This window comes from Corvus kubaryi, unplaced genomic scaffold (assembly GCF_017639235.1).
Source record: "Corvus kubaryi isolate FWS band 111438036 unplaced genomic scaffold, C.kubaryi_AGA036_p1.0 138, whole genome shotgun sequence".
NCBI lineage: Eukaryota > Metazoa > Chordata > Aves > Passeriformes > Corvidae > Corvus > Corvus kubaryi.
The window spans coordinates 22,721,418-22,740,875 of NW_024580672.1; the positions used below are offsets into that span (position 1 = coordinate 22,721,418).

Sequence of the window (19,458 nt, forward strand, 5' to 3'; positions counted from 1 at the left end):
ATGTGGAACACGCTGCCACAGCATTTTGGGCAGTCAGCACATATAAAAGAAGATGGGAATAAAAAAAAAAACCAAAATAAAATAACAAAGGAAAGTCCTGAAAGCCCCTGTGCACAGCAGGAGCCATTTAGTTTTACACCTGCAGTTGAACACTGAGTGCTTTCCCTAAATACAACGTAAAGAGGAAAATAATCCAAGGTTGTTTCTCCTTCCCCAGGCTCAGGAATTCCCAGTGAGACCAGGGCAGGAGCTCCTGGCCCTGGAGTGGGGCTGGCTGTGCCACGGGGCCGTGGAGCCCCAGGGGAGACCTCTCCTCCTCTGCCCACGCTGGGCAGGACCAACACGAGACATTCACTGGGGCACACCTTCACCCAGATTTACTCTTCGCTCATTAATTAACCTTTTCCCCCCTCTTAAGTGCACAATGAAGCTGCAGCCCAACAGTGAAGCCACCATGACACATTCCCAAGCCCTTTTTTGCCCCCAAACTCAGCAGCTCAGTCAGCACTGGTGAGTTCCTGCTCGGCTGCCGGAGGATGAGCGAGAGATGGAGATAAAGGCTCCTGATTAAAGAGGCTTCTCCCAGGCTCCACGGCAGGTGCAGGGACATGAATAATTCACAGCATGGCAAGGAAAGGTGAAGCAGCAAAGCTACCTTGGGTATAGCACAGAGGATGTTTGGTATGATCACAAACACCTCAATAAAAGCAGAATTAGAGAGGGAGGGGAAGAGGGAAGATGGATTCATGCCATGAGGAGCTGTGGACAAGGCATAATAAAAATTTGTTTTGTAAAAATATGTAGAGGCCAAACCTCCATTAATTTCAAAAAAGTTTGAATTTTTGATTTAAGTGCTCCTGAGAACTGAATTTATTCAGTGCACACTTCCCACACTGTGGGGTTTACCCTCCCCCAGAATCTCCACAGGTCAGTTCTGTCTCTCCCCACCACCTCATTGCTCTGGTGTTTGAGATCAGGCTAAAACCTTCCCTGGCTGGTCCCCAGCTCATCCTCTGCTGGCTCTTACTCAATCCAAGGGAGGCACTCCAGTGCTGGCCCTGTCAGCCAGCCCCTGCCCTGCTCCAGGCAGTGGGGTCCCACCTTCCCGCCTCACCACGGCTCCAGGGACACAGCTCCCACTCCAGCCCCTGCCTTCTCATGCTGCTTTCCCCTGTAACTGGTGTTTGTCTGCTGCTCTGACCACTTTTGCTGCCCTCCAAGTGCTCCTTTCCCCTCTCAGAACAACTCTTGAGCTGAGCTTTTCTCTTCCCTGCAACAATCACTCCCCACCCTCCCTGTTATTGTTCAGGGGATTTGTAATGGGAACAGGAGAGCAATACAGACAAATTCTTTGTTGGTGTGGATTCCAGGACAAACTCATTCCATGGTTGGGTGTTCCAGGCACACATCCAGCACTGCCCAAGAGGTGCTGTTTGCCACTGCCCTGGAAATCATGGAACCACAGCCTGGTTTGGGTTGGGAGGGACCTCAAAGCCCATCCAGTGCCACCCCTTCCACTATCCCAGGCTGCTCCACACCCCATCCAACCCCTGGACCCTTCCAGGGCTGGGGCAGCCAGAGCTCCTCTGGGTAACAAAGTGTAATCCCCGGGGTGAAGGATCAGATAGGTCATGTCTGAACTGATCCCTAGCAATTCCTCATAAACACCATTTTTTTCCACAGAACAGTGCCAGGAAGGTGCCCTCAGGGCCCCATGGTGCCTCAAAGGCGACAAGGGTGGCAGCCCCTCCTTGGCTGAGTGGCCCCAGGTCAGGCAAAGGAAGCACCAGCACAACCCCAGCACAGCAAACCCATCAAACCCAGGGTGATTCCTCGGGGACCCCATCCCTGCAGGACACAGACACGCCACAGACCCCCCGCCACGGAAGCAGGACATGGGGCCAGGACCCACCTGCTCGTGCCTGATCCATCAGGTTGGTGGCCATGAAGGTGACGGCGGGCGCGGACACGGCGGTGACACGGGTGACCTGTGCTGGCACCAAGGGGCCCACGGCAGTGTCCAGCCTGGAGGCAGAACCTGGGAGCAAACCACAAGGAAAGAATGGCATTTTTCCCTAGCAAATAAAAATTCCCTTAAAATCCTCAGCTTTTTTGCCCCAGCTCTCGGCACTCGAGGCCGTGGTCAGTGGTGAACACGGTGGTGCTGCACTGGCAGCTGCACTTGGGGATCTCAGGGAGCTTTTCCAGCCTGAATGATTCAGTGAATTCATCTGTTAACACAGCTCCCTGCCCCCACTGCAGGGTTAAAACAAGGTTTGTGTTCAGCTCAGTTCCTGGCGATGATGCCCACGGATTCTCAGCCAATAAACTGTCCCAGAAACTTAAAATTAATTAAATTGCGGCCCTCAAAATAAGAATTTGCCAGGACAGATCAATGCCCTCCCAGCAGGTCACAGCAAGATCAGTGTTCTCATTTTAAATAACACCCCTCTGGTTTCCACTGTTGTTCATCACAACTTCTTTGTGTCCCACTCTGTCCATGGGAAATGATTTTGCCAGTAATTTCAAAGTGCAGCTTTACCCAGGGGCTCACAGTCTGCTCGGACAAGGCCCAGAGCAGAAACCCACTGCTCTGCTCATGTGCATTATAGGACCAGGCCAGTTACACCAGGCTCCTCAGTCTGCACAATTCCTGGCTGGCGCCACATCTGAGGTCACACCTGGAGCCTTCGTTTCCAACTAACTGGGCACAAGTTTTTCAGAAGCTGAGCCACCCAACACCATCTCCTGCCAGGGGAAGTCCAGGTGTCCCAGCAGCAGTCCCCACGGCCCATTTACAAGCCTCCACTGCCAAACTGTGCAGACACATCCCTGCTTTAAGGCAGACTCTGGCAGTAACACAATTCCCAAGCACAATCCAAGCTGCAGGATTTCCTGCCCCTTCCTTTCATGAGCTATTCATGAGCTGTCAAACAGTTCCCACCCCAACTTCTCCACATTTCAGAATAATATGGATCATTTCTGAAATGTTCAGTCTGTTAAAAAACCTCACACACTTGGAACCCCTTCACAGATCTGTGTCCCTACAATTCCAGGTGCCAAAGCACAATATTCCAGCACAGAACCATGGAATCCCAGAAGGGTTTGGGTGGAAGGGACCTTAAAGCCCACCCAGTGCCAGCCCTGCCATGGCAGGGACACCTCCCACTGTCCCAGGCTGCTCCCAGCCCCAGTGTCCAGCCTGGCCTTGGACACTGCCAGGGATCCAGGGGCAGCCCCAGCTGCTCTGGGCACCCTGTGCCAGGGCCTGCCCACCCTCACAGGTGAGGATTTCCTTGGGATAGGGGGAGATTAACTACAAGCAGTTCTGCAGGAAAAACATGAGAAAAGGATGATCAGAAAATAATTTTGTTATTACTTTTTTTTTTTTTTTTCCCCCCAACACTAATCCAGCATCAGAGAAATTCCCGTGCAGCTGGGGCTGCCCCTGGATCCCTGGCAGTGCCCAAGGCCAGGCTGGACATTGGGGCTGGGAGCAGCCTGGCACAGTGGGAGGTGTCCCTGCCATGGCAGGGGTGGGATGGGATAAACTCGAATGTGCCTTCCAACCCAAAGGAGTCTGGGTTCTATGAATTCTCTGCACCCAGAACTGGAATCATTTCCATAACTTGCATAATTATCTCCCGCAATCCCAGCCAGCACTCGAGACGAGCTCTGCTCATCCCCTCCTCGGCTTCTGCCGCCTGTTCAAACGTGACTTGCCATTATATAATTTCAGCTGCTTCTTTATGTTGATTTATTATCCAATCCAGGAACAATATCAGTGCATCTTTTGATGTGATGGAAGCAATTATCCCACGGCTTCCATCCGCATCGGAGTCAAGTATATATAAATATATATTTATATACACATATATATGCATTTCATACATGCAGATTGAGTTCAACTGCTTATTTTAATTATAACTGCTGCTCACCAAATAAGCTGGAATGATTTAAGGCAATCTTAACCTTTAAGGAATAAATATTTATGCTTTGGAACTCTTTGTGCTTATAAAGAGCAGTCTTTGCAACGGATGGCTTTGGAATACAGATAAAGCCTGGATGGAGTTGAATGTCACGATGCAATATCAGCCCCTGGTCTGAACTGAACATAACCTGGGCTGGAATTACACCTGAGTATGAACCCACACTCCGAGTGCTTCATGATTAAATTCCAGCCAATTTTACTCTAAAACAATCCTGAGGAGGGGAGGGAGGAGGAAAGTTCTTCCCTCTGAAGTTTTGGAAGATGCAGAGCTCGAGAGGCCTGACGAGCACGGGGCCTTTGGAGAGCATCTGCCCATTCTTGAGATGATTTCAGTCATCTCCCAGCATTTTCCAAACACAGAGCCACCCACACTGCCATTAACAGCCACAGGGACAAAGGAGACGAAGGCAGAAGGGGAAGGGCAAGAAATCTGGGGATCCTACTGCAAATGATCCACTGCCCTGATTGGTGTCTGCTGATGGAATCCAGAGGGGAGATCCAAGGCTGGACTGGCATCCCCAGCCCCTCTGCCCGGGGCACTGGGGCCCCACAGCCCCACCTCCTCTGTCCCTCTGGCAGCAAAAACCTTCCACAGGGACAGGGGGCTCAGCCAAGGGGCTGCTGGAGCCCCAGGGAACGTCCCCTCCCTGCTCCCGGGAAAGGGCAGCTCGGGGACGCCGCTCTGGCCAAGCTGGGCACGGCCACAGCCACACTGGCTGGACTGGGAAGGGTGCAGTGGACACACCCAGCCCCTAGCAGCTGAAGTGCCATTTTTGCACAGTTGCTTCAGCACTTGAAGAAGAAAATGGGAAATTCCCCATCCTGTAAATGACTGGATGTACCTCAGCTCCAGCAGGAACCAGGAGCCAAATCCCACAAATTAAACTGGACAGTAGAGTTTTCCCAGAACAGAAAACCAACATTCCCACCTTTGCTAACAGGAATCACTGCACAGGAAAAACAATGGGATGCTGGTCCTGGACTGCACCGCAGCTGACTCCAGCCATGGAGAGCTCCTGCTCCTGCAGGAAATTTCAGTTCGTGCCTTTCCCAACTAAGCCAAGGCACTTCATCCTCATATTAAAGCTCAGCTCAGCAAGGGTTTAAGCCCAGCTTTTCTCAGTGTGATTCAAGGACGGATGGGCTTTAAGGTCATTCCCAGCCCAGACCACTCTGGGATTCTGAGACTCCATTTTAACACCAAATTACAAAACTGGGATAAAGAAACGCATTCCTCTGCAGAGGAATCTCCCCCAAATGCCTGGAGACTGCTGGAAGGAACAGAACCTTGAGGAGAGGAGTGGAGCCAGGCACTCATCAGCTCCCAGCAGCGGGTAATGAGCACGGCTGGGCTGCAGGGCAGGCACACACCAGCCTCATCCCGGAGCTGCAGGATGCTGCCCTGCCCTGTGGGAACAGCCTTGGGAACAGAGATGGGAGAGGTCAGAGGGACAGGGGTGAGCAGGGCTGGGAAAGGTGACAGGGGCAGGGGTGAGCAGAGCCAGGAGAAGGTAGGAGGGGAGGGTGCTCCATGCCTGACACAGATTTATCCCCCGGTCACTCCGGTGTCTGCCCCGTTTTCCAACCCCGCTCAGCCACCGCTGGCACTGAGCTCAAGGCATTAAAATGTCTGAGAGGGATCTGCTCCTGGGCACTTCCCCCAGCCCCTGTGGGATGTGAGGAATGCCTGCAATTCCCAGCTCTTCGTGGGGAGCTCCGGGAGCCAGCGCCGGGAGTGAAAATCCCCTGCCCGGTGCTGCAGGGAAACCACAGCTCCTCATAAAAACCACTGCCAGCATTTCCCACTTAACTCACTCCTGCTGCCTCTCCACGTCTCCCGCGGGATTTGGACTTGAACTGAGAGAAAGAACCAGGGGTAGAGTTCAGAGCTGTTGCCAGAGAAGATAATAACCTTAAGCACTGTATGATGAGGGTGATGCAGGTCGGGCAGAAGCACCAGCACAAAGCTCCTGCCCGAGGTGAGCCAAGCCCAGCAGAGAAATCCAGCTCTGTGCTGGTGAGGGACGTTCCAGGCAGAAGAGACTGGGATGCAGGATGGTGTGGGGAGAAGGAATCAGAGTAAATCCAGATCTCATCCAATTCTGTCACCACTGGAACATTACTCTGGAGGAATTTGCCCGTTCCCAGCCCAAGGTGGATGACTCCGGCACCACCTGGGATCAGGGAGTCCCAGAGTCACTAAGGCTGGAAAAGACCTTTCAGACCATCAAGTCCAACCAGCACCACCCCCATGGTCACCATTAAACCATGTCCCCAAGTGCCACATCACAGGACTCTGAAGCCCCTCCAGAGGTGGTGATTCCACCATTCCCTGTTCCAGAGCTTTACACCCCCTTCCATGAAAAAACATCCCTAATATCTGATCTAAACCTCCCCTGCTGTGGGTGCCCTGCCCCTCGTGAGGAGCCCCCTGTGCTCATCCTGGTGCAACCAAAGTGTTCGCAGCCCCAGGGAGGAGTTTGTGACATCCTGGGCCATGAGCAGGCTGTTTAATGGAAAAGAGCAGTGAAATCAGCAGCTGCAGCCACCGTGTCCAACAGCCCGGCCCAGAAATGCACCCCATCATTTTTACTATTGCCAGCATTTCCTGACCCCAGAAGTTACTGGAGATCAGGGCCCAGGGACTTGCTTCATTTAGAAGCACTGTCTGTCCTGATGAGATAATTTGGGGCATTCCTGCCTATCTGCAAAGGACAGGAGAAGCCTCTTTGCTTAAAAAAAAAAGGAAGAATTGAGCAGTTATAAAAAAAAAAAAGAATCCACTTTTTACTAGGCAGGCAGCCTCCTTCAGCTACACACAGCCCCCAAGCTCTGCTCCCCCTTCCCCTCAAGGACACAGCACGCTCCTCCTCAAGGCAGTTCTTGTTGGGTAAACACAAGGCTGCCCAGGAGCCACCTCTGAGAAATCTTCCTTCCTTCCTCTGTTTCTTTGTAAGGCCCAGACACGTTCATTAAAAATATTCAGCACTTTCTGAATCTGATTATGCCCTTCCCTCTGCCTCAGACCTGGGAACGTGTGGTGTTTCCTGAGCAGCAGCTGCCCTTGGCTGCCTGCACAGGGGCTGCTGGGGAGAACAGCTTGGTACAGCTGGCACAGCTGGCACAGCTGGCACAGCTGCTGCAGGGCTCAGCACAGCTGCCCTGCCCTCGCTGCCCCCCCAAACTCAGCCCCAGGCTCACTGGGTGAGCTGGAGCTCAGCTGGTGCTCCCGGGGTGATGGAGAGAGCCCAGCACCCTGCAGTGCTTCGGGATGCTCTGTGACCTCTCAGCCCAAACTGGGGCTGGGAAAGGCAATCCCTGCTTGCCCCTTCTCCTGGGACCCACCCCAGAGGGGGTCACAGGGCAGGGGTGATGGGTGGGCACAGCTCTGTCCCAGCTGGCACCTGCCAACAGCCCCTCGATCCCAGCTGGAAACGGGAAACAATAAATGTGGCAGGAGCAGACAGGGGTGGTTTGGGCTGCTTAGAGAGAAGGACACACCAGACACAAACAGCATTTACACCACAGAATCCCGGAGTCCCAGATTGGTGTGGGTTGGGGGGACCTTAAATCCCCCCCTGCCATGGGCAGGGACACCTCCCACTGTCCCAGGCTGCTCCAAGCCCCAGTGTCCAGCCTGGCCTTGGGCACTGCCAGGGATCCAGGGGAGTCCCATGGACCACTTCCATCAACAGTGGGAAAGAGGAGGAGAATTTTATAAATCAGACTTCTCTGGTTTCCAAACCCAAACAGAAACAACCCTCGAAATTTTGGCAGCATCACTGGTTTTGGCAGAATCACCCCAACTGCTTTGCACTTCCTCATCCATGTTTCCCCTGGTTTATTTTTGTTTGGGCTTTTTTAAATTTTTTAATTGAAAAAAGAGTATGTGAATTTCTACTGAAGAGCTCCTTTTCTACTGCACTGGAAAGTAACAAAAATAATCCATTTGTGACCTGGGGTGGAGCACAGGAGAATGACAATGAGCTGGAAGGTGAGGGGTGACACCAGCGTGGATGTTCATTCCTAGAAAGGCAGAGCTCTCAGCAGGGATGGCACAGCCTGGCACTGGCACAGGAGACTTGAGGCCATCACAGGGACTGGGAGAAGCAGGAGCTGCTTCTGGGTTTTGGCACAGAAATGCTTTGTGTTTTTAGTTTAAAACTGATGGTGTAGAAGCCAAGTCACCCCATCCATCAGAGGAATAAATTGCCCTAGAAGGAGGTCAGAAAATTAGTGAAGGGTCTTCTGTCTTTGGTGAAATGAAAAATGAAAGCATGAGACGCAGAACTACAGCTGGGTAGGGCTATATGCACAGATAAATCAGTGCAGAGCAGAACAGCAATACGGAGAGACATCACCTCTCTCTTCCACAGGATACTTCCCACCCTGGCAGTGCCCAAGGCCAGGCTGGACATTGGGGCTGGGAGCAGCCTGGGACAGTGGGAGGTGTCCCTGCCATGGCAGGGGTGGCACTGGGTGGGCTTTGAGGTTATCCCCACCCAAACCACTCCATGATTCTCGATCTCCAGCAAATCCCAAATCCTGCTGGCTCCGAGCCCGACCCCGCACCCTCCCCAGCACAAGCAGGAGCTGCACTTTTGTTTCTGCAGGATAATTTGGAGCTTTCATTTCAATATGCATTGCCATAACCACTTCAGGAACTGGTAAATGTTGGAGTAAATTGCTTATTGGAGCGGGAAGGGAAGACAGGAGATAGGAAGTCAGCAAGAATTCCTGAAAATCTGCAGAGTCAGGACTAAGTGACAACGAGCACCTTCTGCAATGAGCTGTGCTGGGGGAAAATTTCCCTCTCCACTTTCTCTTCTCTTAACAACCTGGTCTTTTGCAATTTCCACCAAATGAGCAGCAAAACGAGGAAAGTCACAGCAGCTTGAAAAGCAAAGTGAAATCAAAACAAATCAAAGCCCCTGAAAGCTGAAGTGTCACGTTCAGCCACGTTTTACAGTTCTGTCCTGTGCTACTGATGCTTGAAACACCAAAATCAGCCAGGGAAACGCCCCCTGCCCTGAGGGAGGGAGACATTGCAGGGGTTGGACAGGATCGACCTTTGAAGGTCCCTCAGCCCCAAACTAACTAATCACTAATCAGTGATTCCATGACAGTGACAGCCCCACACCCCAAACCTGCTGGGTTCAGGGACACAAAATATCCCCCAAAACCCTGTGAAGTCTCCTGCTCCCCTCTGCCTTCAGACAGGGACAATCACGGGGAGCCATGGCTCTGATTGCTCTTCAACGCCTTGCTGCTGCATTTGGGAAACCTGCCGAGTCCCAGTCGAAAAGATTCCTCAGAGGAATTATTGTAGATGGGGTTCAGCATCCTCATCTCTTCCCTTTTGGGGGGAAATGGTTGTTCAAGCCCCTGTGCCTACCCCAGCACAGCCCTTGCCCAGCCCTGACCGTGCTGCACCTTCCCTGGTGCTGCCCTTGCAGCCCGGAGATGCCAGGCAGGAACTCCCCCCTTTGTGCCAAACCCCAGCGTTGGCTTTGACTGGAAAAAAAGCCCAAAGTGCCACGAGAACTCTGCAGCTCTGTGACCAGCAAAAGCCAACAGAAAGCATTTCCCTGCTTTCAGTGAGATTTCCGATGACAAGAGCTGTAAGAGCAGGGCTCACAGTGACGGAATTAAACCCGACACATTTAATAACAAGAAGAGCAGGATTATTAAACACCATCCGAGCCTTGCTTGGAAGAGCAAACGATGCAAATCCTCACAGGCTCAGCTCGTGTCCCTGGGTGGCTGCTGAGCTGCCTCAGCCCTGCTCCCCCTGCCCCAGACTCTGCCTGGGCTCAGATCCCACAGCTTCAGGCTGCAAATACAACTCCTGCTGGCAGCTCTCTCTCACTGCTCTTATTCTGAAAGATAAACAGGCAAGGAGTGTTTGGACAACACTCTCAGGTGTGGGGGGATTCCCGAGGCGTCTGTGCCAGGCCAGGAGCTGGGCTCGACCCCTGTGGGTCCCTTCCAGCTCAGGATGTTCTGTGATTCTGTGATCCCAGAGTAAAACTCACCTTTACTCACTGATTTTTTCCTGCACAGATACTAAGCTGAACTGTGAGACCCTTCCTACACTGGGAGCCCAGGGAAAAGCAGAGAGCCCCCAGGGATGGCTTCTCCTCGAGCCTGGTTTGTGCAAAGAGGGACTGGATAGCAGCAGACACCAGAATATACACTGGGAAGCACAAACAAACCATTCCTTTGGGCACACTTCTGGGATTATTTGGAATTACAACAAGTTTCTCTGAGTTACTGAGCTGCTTTGGCAAGGTGGGAATGGCGCTCCCTCAATGGGATCCATCACTTCCCAGGATAAACCAGTTTCCACCAGTTATCACCACACAGCCCCTGCCTCGCATCTGCTGCTCCTCTTGCATCAGCACCTTTCTAGTGAATATGCTCCTGATTTTCAAAAGTCTGCACTGAGAAAGAAGTATCAGGGTGGTTTTACTCATTAAAAAGAAATCTTGCCAGAACTGTGCCCAAAAAGGAGGCAAATCTCTCCACCTGAGGCCTGGATCCCATGCCCAGATGACAATGACAGTGACATTTTGCACACTATGAACCAGTACTGAAACAAAACACACTGAAACCTCCCCCAGCTGACCTGGGCTGGAGAGGGCAAAGGCACAAGAAAAGGCAGAAAGGAAGAGGGAAAATGATGGAAAGTCTCCAGCAGGAAGAAATCCCCCTCAGCAGGACAGAGCCCATCACGTCCCCGAGGTCCAGGAGTGGGAAGAGCCTGGACATCTCCTGGATCTGCACCACACAAGGTCAAACCAAGGTCCCTGCCTCACTCCCTGAGTTATCTCCACAAATGGGACGAGATCACCACCAGGTAATAGTTAATCAATTAATTACTCCGTTCCCTGGGAACACTGCAGAGGAAACGTTCACCACGGCAGCGACTCCCCCAAAGCAAAGGTCACTGGGCTCTGTCCTTCCCAAAGCCCCTGCAGCCTTCTAAAGCCAAGAGTGCAGTGGATCTGATCCTCTGGAAAGCAAACACTGTGGGAATTCAGAAAAAATAAACCAAAGCCCCCTATTCTCCAGCCTCTGCCTCCACAAACAGAGCAGGACAGACAGAGCTCCTGCCAGGCATGGAAACACTGGAGCTGGATTTGGGACACTGCAGGGACAGGGAGAGCCCTCCCTCAGTCCAGGGAGTGATCCAGGCTGCTCAGGGTGTGGGGTTGGCAGAGCCCATGGCATTCCATCATCCCCTGGATTTACCACCCACATGAGCACCGGGTGAAGCAAAGCCAAGCTCTGGTGTTCACTGAGGGAAAAATCCTGGGATTATTTATCCTGCTTCCTAAAAACTCTGATCCTCTTCTGGGCTTTGTGTTAAATGCTATGGGATCATGGAATACCCTGAGCTGGGACCCACAGGATCATCCAGTCCAGCTCCTGGCCCTGCCCAGACCCCCCAACAGCCCCAGCCTGGGCATCCCTGGCAGCGCTGTCCCAACGCTCCTGGAGCTCTGGCAGCCTCGGGGCCGTGCCCATTCCCTGGGGGAAGAGCCTTTCCCTGATCTCAGCCTGAGCCTGCCCTGGCCCAGCTCCAGCTGCTCCCTGGGTGCTGTCCCTGGCCCAGGGAGCAGAGCAATATAAGTCATTATTAATATTGTATTAAAGTCTCAACAATTCCAATTTTTCTGGGATCTCATTTGGAGGATCCCTCCCTCCCCATTCCCATTTTCCCAGGCACAGCTGTGGCATTCCCTCTCCAGTAAATCCCAGGCAGGACACAGCCCACGCTCGGAGCAGGGACTGCAGCATTTCTCCAGCCGTGGTTTCTGGGTGTGGAAAACTCCACCGAGCTCTCCTCAGGCCCTGCTGCATTACAGACCTTAATGGAGTCTCCAAATTGGGGGAAAAAAGCTGGTATTGGATTTTTGGCCAGTTCCTGAGAGCAGCAGCGCCTGACCCGGGAGACCTCCCAGACACAGGGACCTCCTGAGCAGGGAAGGGGGCAGCCAGCGCCGGGTAGAAGACTCCTCTTGAATTATTCATGGAGCCATCACAGAAAATTGGAAAATAAGGATGGAGGGCCCCAAAGCCACAGCAGGAATTGATGCTGAGTGTGGCTGGGCACGTTTGGCAGGGGCTGGGACTCTCCTGGGCTGTAGCAGAGGTTTCCCAAGCCCAGGGAGGGGGAGGTGGGACCACCCTGCACCTGAGGGTGCCACGGGGCCAGGGAGCCTCTGCCCACACCAGGAGAAAAGGGGATGATGGTGATGATGACCCCACACCCTCCATCTCCCACAGCCCTTCTCACTGCTCCATCCAGTCCCATTTCCCAAACTTTTATGATTCGTTTCCAGCCTCATGCAGGCTCCAGCACCAAATTTCAATCTCCTCTCTGGATGGGACGTAATTCTGAGAGAATACACTGAATTATGCAGCATCAAACCCTCAGAACTCCCCCTCGCTCCCCATCGTAGCAGAGTAATTATTTTTGCATGAACCAATCCTTTGTGTTTCAGAGTGAAATCTTCACATGCTCATTTCTGGGAGGATTTGAGCCAGAAATTAGAGGTGGAATTTTGAACCCACTCAATCAGAAACCAGGAATGTGCCTCTCGTGCTCAATTTTTATGGTGGTTTCTGAGTGGAGGTCTAAGGTCCTGGGGTCTTGAAACCACAGAGGGGACTCAACGTGGAACAGGGGCTGGCAGGAGGGATTTTCTGGGAATGACAGAATCCCAGACTGGTTTGGGTTGGAAGGACCTTAAAGCACCTCCCATTCCCCCCCCCCAACACCTCCCGCTATCCCAGGGTGCTCCAAGCTGGCCTTGGTCACTTCCAGGGATGGGGCAGCCACCAACACCCCCAAGTGCTTCTCCTTTCCCCCCTTCCACCATCACCACGTCCTGCATGTGCCAACAGAGCTGCAATTGCAATAAAATCCAAGAAATTCCATTTAGTGCTCTGGGGAACATCTACGGCACACTTAAAATTGGGAAATGTAATTAATTTCCCTTATTTATATTCTGGCCAAGAAGGAAGGTTCATTTTACCTAGTTACATTTATTTACACTTTAGTGGGGCCTGATTGAGGAACCCAGGAAACATCCACAGCCTCCAAAGCAAAACTGGGTACAAACACCAGGAAAATCCCTGTGAATTTGGTTCCCACCATCCAAGGAGCTGAGCAGGAATAGCTTTTTGACTGGAATAATAATAATAATAATAATATTACAAACCCTGAGCTCTCAGCATTGCAGAGCCCCCCATGTTGTGCCATGATGCCCTGGAATTTCCATTCCTGCATAATAAACTCCCAATCAGGTATTTCTATATCCATTTTGATTTCCAAGATGAAGTGTAGCAGTGTTTTTGAATGATTCCAAGGATGTTTCGTGGCACAGGGTCTGCTCAGCTCTCAGTCCCCTTGGCGAAACGTTTAGAGAAAACTGAGCCCTCAGCCTTCCAGGGTCCCCTTCTATTCCAGGGAATGCTGAGATGATTGCCTTGCCTAAGACACCACACTGAGAGCTGTCACCAGGACATACAGGACCCTGCAGATGCAAATCCAGAAAGTGGAGATTGGGGAATTTCTTCCTCCATCAGGTTTAGTTTTGCACTGAATCCACCTCATATCCAGCCCTGATTCAGGACTGAAAATTCAGGCCAAACATTGGGAATATACTGGTTGAAATCCACTCTGTGGCTTTGTTTTACAGTATCAACACCAGCCCCCAAATAGCTGAAACACAAACTTGGCTGAACACACAGAAAATAATTATAAAAGATGCTTTTTTTCTCCCTGGTAACAAGCAAGACAAATGCACACAAAGCAACGCCACTCCCATCTTTTGCAGGGACCTCAGCAAGATTTGCTCCCTTGTTCCCCTCTCCAAGTCCCCCAATACTCCTGTGGGCACCCCCAAGCAGGACACAAAATCTGGGTCTGACCATCCACTGGGAATTACTCTGCACCCCAGCACCATTCCATTGAGCCTTGGCCACACGTGCAGAGCTCCTAAGGGTTGAATTGCACAGATAAATTTAAGGACACAGCAGAAGCAGCCGCCAAAACAAGGTGTTCCCTCAGCTCTGATTTAAACCTCATGGAATTCTCACAGGAATTCTCATTCTTTCGTCTTCTCCTGGAGAGGGACAAGCAAGGACTCTTCCTGGAATGATCCCATCATCCTTCCAAGGCTTATTCCTTTGTTTCACTCAATTTGGTTTTTCCTTCTAAGACTTCTGCTCCATTAACAGGAAATATATCCAGTCTAGTGAAGACTTTTTAAGCTACACAAATCTCAACTAAATTTGAGTCTGCAACAGAAAGGGAAAGAGCCTGATCTGCCCAATCCAGCCCAAGTTCCTCAAAGGGACACCGGGAAAATGATAAACTCCCGTATCAGTGTTACCCCCCCAAGTCCCAGCAGTGATGACAGCCCCAGCCTGCACACCTGGCCTGGCTCCTGGCTGGGGAAAACCCACCTGGCAGGGATTTTAACAGTGGAATTGCTGCTCCTAACAGTGAAACCTGATTTAAGCACTGCACAGCACTGCACTTCCCACAGAAAAACCCAGCTCAGTGTTTTAACAAGCAGTTAAGGATACAGTAAATTAACTCTGACTCTCATGACATTTTCCAAGAGCTGGGCACGACTGAAAGGATTTGGGCTGTTTGTCTTCTGTAACTGCCACTGAAGTATTGATATTTTTCCCTTTGTCAATACCTTGCTATTACATCCCAGCACTGAGAGGCTCCTGAGGTGCACACCACAAAAGCAGCTCTTTAACCATGAGCGTGGCCCAAACGAAGCAGGACTGAGGTGTGACCTTCTCCTGATGTCCAGCCTGACCCTCAGGTCCTGTCCCTGCTCCTCAGACATCCCAAAGCCCCTGTTTGTATGAAATGCACCGTGATCCATAAATCCAGTCTGGTCCATCCATGCATTTGCATCAATAAACTCTCCATGATGAGTTTCCAACGTGGATGGTGCAAAAATGTGCAATATCACAAAGCTGTGCCTGATCTCACCCTGCCCGTCCTGCTCCTGCACTTTGCCTGGGTAACCCAGAAACAGCTGAGTTTTCACACTCTGAGAACCATCATCCCATTCCTTACAGGGTCTTAATTGGGCAGCTGAGCACTTGCAGCTTCCAGCAGAGACTCACTCTGCAGGGAGGAGGGGATTGGTGCCATTTCAGTGTGGTTCTGGGCGTTATCTGAGCCCCCTGTACAAGCTCACCTTCCCTCACACATGCCAACACAGATAGGGAACCAAAAAGTGATTTTGTGCCGAGTATTAGCTGGGGTAGGCAGTTATCACTTTAATAACTATAAACATTCATTTACTTGCTTCGTTACCCAGCATTAGAGCTGGGCAGATCATTTACAACGAGCCTGTTACAGCTACTCAGCATTCCAAGCTGAGCTGTTTCAGTGCCAGGCACGTGGGACACCCAGCAAGGCAAAGGAGAAGCCTCCTCAGGAGAGAACATCACATTCCTGCTCGGAATACTGGCGATCTTTCCAAAATTGTTATTTTTTGCTCCCCTAATATCTTGGAATTCTGGTGTACAGAAGGGCTGGACTAATCTGAACTGAGAACTGCACCAGGAGAATTCCCACAGAGTGCATCCTTAAAGGATGGGAGTGAGCCCAGCAGAGAGACCGGCCTGGCAGAGCCAGCAGGAACCATCCCAGTGCCCGGAGCTGCACCAGCTTCCCAAGCACTTACTGGATTGCAGCTTTTAATTAATCTCATTAAGAGAAGGAAGGAAGGAAAGAGCTTGGAGTTCCCACAGAGGCTGGAAAAATGTCCTCAGCACAGCCCTCCCAGTAATGAGCTGGCAGGGAAGAGGTTGGCCAGGAAACATCTGGGAAAATGCTGGAACATCAAGTTCAGGCTGGACATTGGGGCTTGGAGCAGCCTGGGACAGTGGGAGGTGTCCCCACCATGGCAGGGATGGCACTGGATGGGATTCAAGGTCCCTCCAAACCAATCCATCCTGGGATTTTGTGATTCCATGAGGATCCCAGGCTGAGCTCAAGGATTTAATGGGAGGAACTCCACTGCCCTGTTACCTTCCCGCAGCACCGACCCCTTCCCAGCTTCTGTGGCCACTCTGGGACAGCCTCTGCTTCTCTTTGCTGTTTCCTCCCAGCCCCACCTGAACCATCACTAATTGTGCTCTGAGCCGTGGTTCAATCAGCAGCTCCTGCTAACGAGGGACTGACAGTCACCGGACAGAGCTCGGACACAACCCTGGCACCGAGAGCCGGGGTCAACACACAGCATTAAGGTGCTGAGAGGAAAAAGGCTCAGCCACTTCCCAGCTGTTCTGTGGCAGCCTAAACTGCTACATTTAAACCCTTAAATAATGCTGAGAGCCAGGGAACAGGTGGCAAATGGATTATATGGCAGATGGTGCCTTTTTTAATATTTGTGCTCACTGCTAATTTACAGAGTTCATAACCACAGACTCATCTCTTACCTTCTTCACTCCTATCACTAAAAACCTGCATGTGAACAAAATAAATACCCACTTCTTTCTGCAGTAGCTGCAAAGTGGTATTAGAGATTACCAGACACTCCATTCCTTAATTACTGCAGGTAAGTGCTCGCCTTCGCAAAGTTTAATGCATTTAGGGGTTCTTTGAGACGGCTTTCAAAGCCTTGGCGTGGCAGTGCTGGGAAATGCAGTTTCCTCCCCCAGCAGAGCGCAGGAAGATGCAGCACAGTGAGGAGCTGCAGCTCCACGAGCTCCTGTTTAGTCTTTATGTTAAACCTGGCACAAAATCCACACTCACGGCCAGGCTGTCATTAAATATTTAAGGGAACATTTGCCTGGGAGATGCACAAGCAGCACCACCAGTAGATGCAAAATGAAGAAAGGAAATAAAAGTGATACCAACCCAAAATGGGGCTGAAATAGCAGTGCTGGAACCTTCTCCATTCGCCTCACTGGTGGGAGAGCAGAGCACAGAAGTGTTGGGCCAAGGGCCCTCTCACTGCACAGAGCCTGAGCTGGAGCCTTCCAATGTCCAGCCACACATCACTCCATGGACAGGTTCCTCAAGCTTCAATGTTTTATTCCACATAAAACAGTGGTTTATGTTGCCATTAAAGCCGGGGGTTTTATGCTGCTTCTTTCCCATACGTTTATTTCATCATTACAGGTTTTTCTAAGATCAGCACAGCGACAAAATAATCCCCAGGAGCACAACTGACTGCAGAGCCAAGGCACAGCAACCTGCACCAGCCAGCACATCCCACCCCTGCCTGCTCAGCCCCATTTCCCAGGAATCCAGCTGGGATCCTTCACAGCATCCTGCCAGGGAAAGGCTGCACGTGGCTTTAAATTCCCTAAATATCCTGTGCTCTCTCATAGAGCTTTCTTCTGATTCTCCTTCACAAAATGTAAAATAAATTGTATTAAAATGAACTTATAAAAATGACCACTGCATTGTGCACACTCTCAGTTCCCCTGAATTCCTGGTGATTTGCTTCAAGGGAGCTCCAAGGAATTTCCTCTGTGAGGGGGCAAAGCAGCAGAGCCTGGATCCTCACCTGCCCAGGGCCCTTCCCACACCTCCCCCCTTGTGGCACTGCCCTGCTGTTCCCAGGGTTACTAATTAGGCTGCCAGAAATTAATTGTACGGCTGCAAAACTGACCATAATCAAAGGTCTAAAAAATAAGTATTCACTTCTAAGACTACTGATCGAGCAAATCCCTGTGATTAGGGACACTGGACTACACAAGGTAGGAATGGGACACTGGCCTCTAATGGAATCAATTAACTGGGGATAATCACACACACAACGTTCAGCCTTCCAGGCACCCATAAACATGGAGGCTGAAGTTGGAAATAATTTAATTTTGGGGTTTTGAAGTTCATTGCTACTGTGTGAACATGGCCTTTCATAAACTTTAGGCTAGGGGAATGTGGGAAGGTCGTTAACCCCAATTCCACAGATCATTAACCCCAATGTCACATTCTGGGTCACACGTGGATGAGGAAAATGCAGCCTCTCCTCCCTCACAGGGAGGAATTCCTTCCCAATCCCCCATCTACACGGACCATCCTGCAGTTTAAAACCATCCCCCTTGTCCCATCACACCTGGCCTCAGCACTGTCCCAAACTGTGCATGTGGGATGCAGCCCAGGCTGGATTTAGGCTTTCTGCACCTGCTTTTCCCCTGCTTTCCCTCCCTGTCCCAAGCCTGGTCCCTTCCCCAGACCTTCCGAACCCTCAGCCCTTTTTGCCAGGTCCTGTGGCTGGACCTGCCCAGGCCAAGGACACCACAGAGAGGTCCCTGCCCCGAGGGCACCCCAAGGCTCCTTCCCAGGGCAGCTGTGCCTCAGGCTGGTGGTGACAAAATCCAACCCTAACACCTTTCATCCTGTTCTCCTCCAGCACAGCAAAATGAATCCTATAAAATTGTTTTATGGCAGCTCTGCAAAGGCCCCAGCCTTCCCTCCAGAGATGGGATAAGAGAGAAAAACCAGGAGCCGAGTCTCAGGTTTATTGCTCGTGGATCAGGCGCTCCCAAGCTTTCTTTCCTAAAAAGCTGCTCTCCATCGTACAGGACAGAACACCCCCAGCGTGGGTTTGCTGTGAGTGACTGAGAATGGGATGGCTGCTGAGGCACTCAGGGTGCGGTGTTTGATGGTCCATCACACACCCAGGGACAGCACCGGGACAATCTCCTGGCTGGGCACGTTTGTTGTCACAGAGCCCAGGAGGTTCTGGAGGGACAGAGATTCCTGGAATCACCATGCCCACCGTGCCCAGCTCTCCCAGCTGCACATCAGCTCCTCCCCACACTGAGAACGTCTCACATGGAATCCTGCTTTCCAGATAAACAGGGATTTTGTCCTCCTTTGGTTTCTCCTCTAAAATACTCCTAAACAGGCAAAATGTTTTCTAGGGGTCAAACAGGATATTCTTTGGGAAGCAGCACCAACTCCCTGTCCCACAGCGGCATTAATTCTGCTTTCTGCTCTAAGTTCAGCACCAGCCTTTTTTGGACTAAGTACAAAACATTTTCAGCCATTCCACAGAATCCCTGAGGCTGGAAAAGCCCTCCAGGATCGAGTCCAGCCTGTGCCCTATCCCCACCTTCTCCCCAGCCCAGAGCCCTGAGTGCCACCTCCAGCCCTTCCTAGGACACCTCCAGGGATGGGCACTCCAAACCTCCCTGGGCAGCCCCTGCCAAGGCCTGAGCACCCTTTCCATGGGGAAATTCCTGCTGCTGCCCACCCTGAGCCTGCCCTGGCCCAGCCTGAGGCCGTTCCCTCTCCTCCTGTCCCTGTTCCCTGGCAGCAGAGCCCGACCCCCCCCCCCGGCTGCCCCCTCCTGTCAGGGACTTGTGCAGAGCCACAAGGTCCCCCCTGAGCTCCTTTTCCTGCCCCTCACTCCTCTGGGTCAGTTTGCTCTTCCCAGCCCTGATCCCAAAGCCCTGCTCACACC

The 19,458-nt window shown here is 51.7% G+C and overlaps 1 protein-coding gene across 1 annotated transcript in view; it reads right to left on the reverse strand.

Annotated features, from left to right (window-relative positions):
• TCERG1L (transcription elongation regulator 1 like) overlaps positions 1-19,458 on the reverse strand; it is a gene marked incomplete at its 5' end in the record, with an annotated part of 47,949 nt that overhangs the window by 17,693 nt on the left and 10,798 nt on the right. Inside the window, one exon of the mRNA XM_042018518.1 lies at positions 1,913-2,038. Coding sequence (XP_041874452.1) covers positions 1,913-2,038 — 126 coding nt within the window. The remainder of the gene's footprint in view (positions 1-1,912; positions 2,039-19,458) is intronic.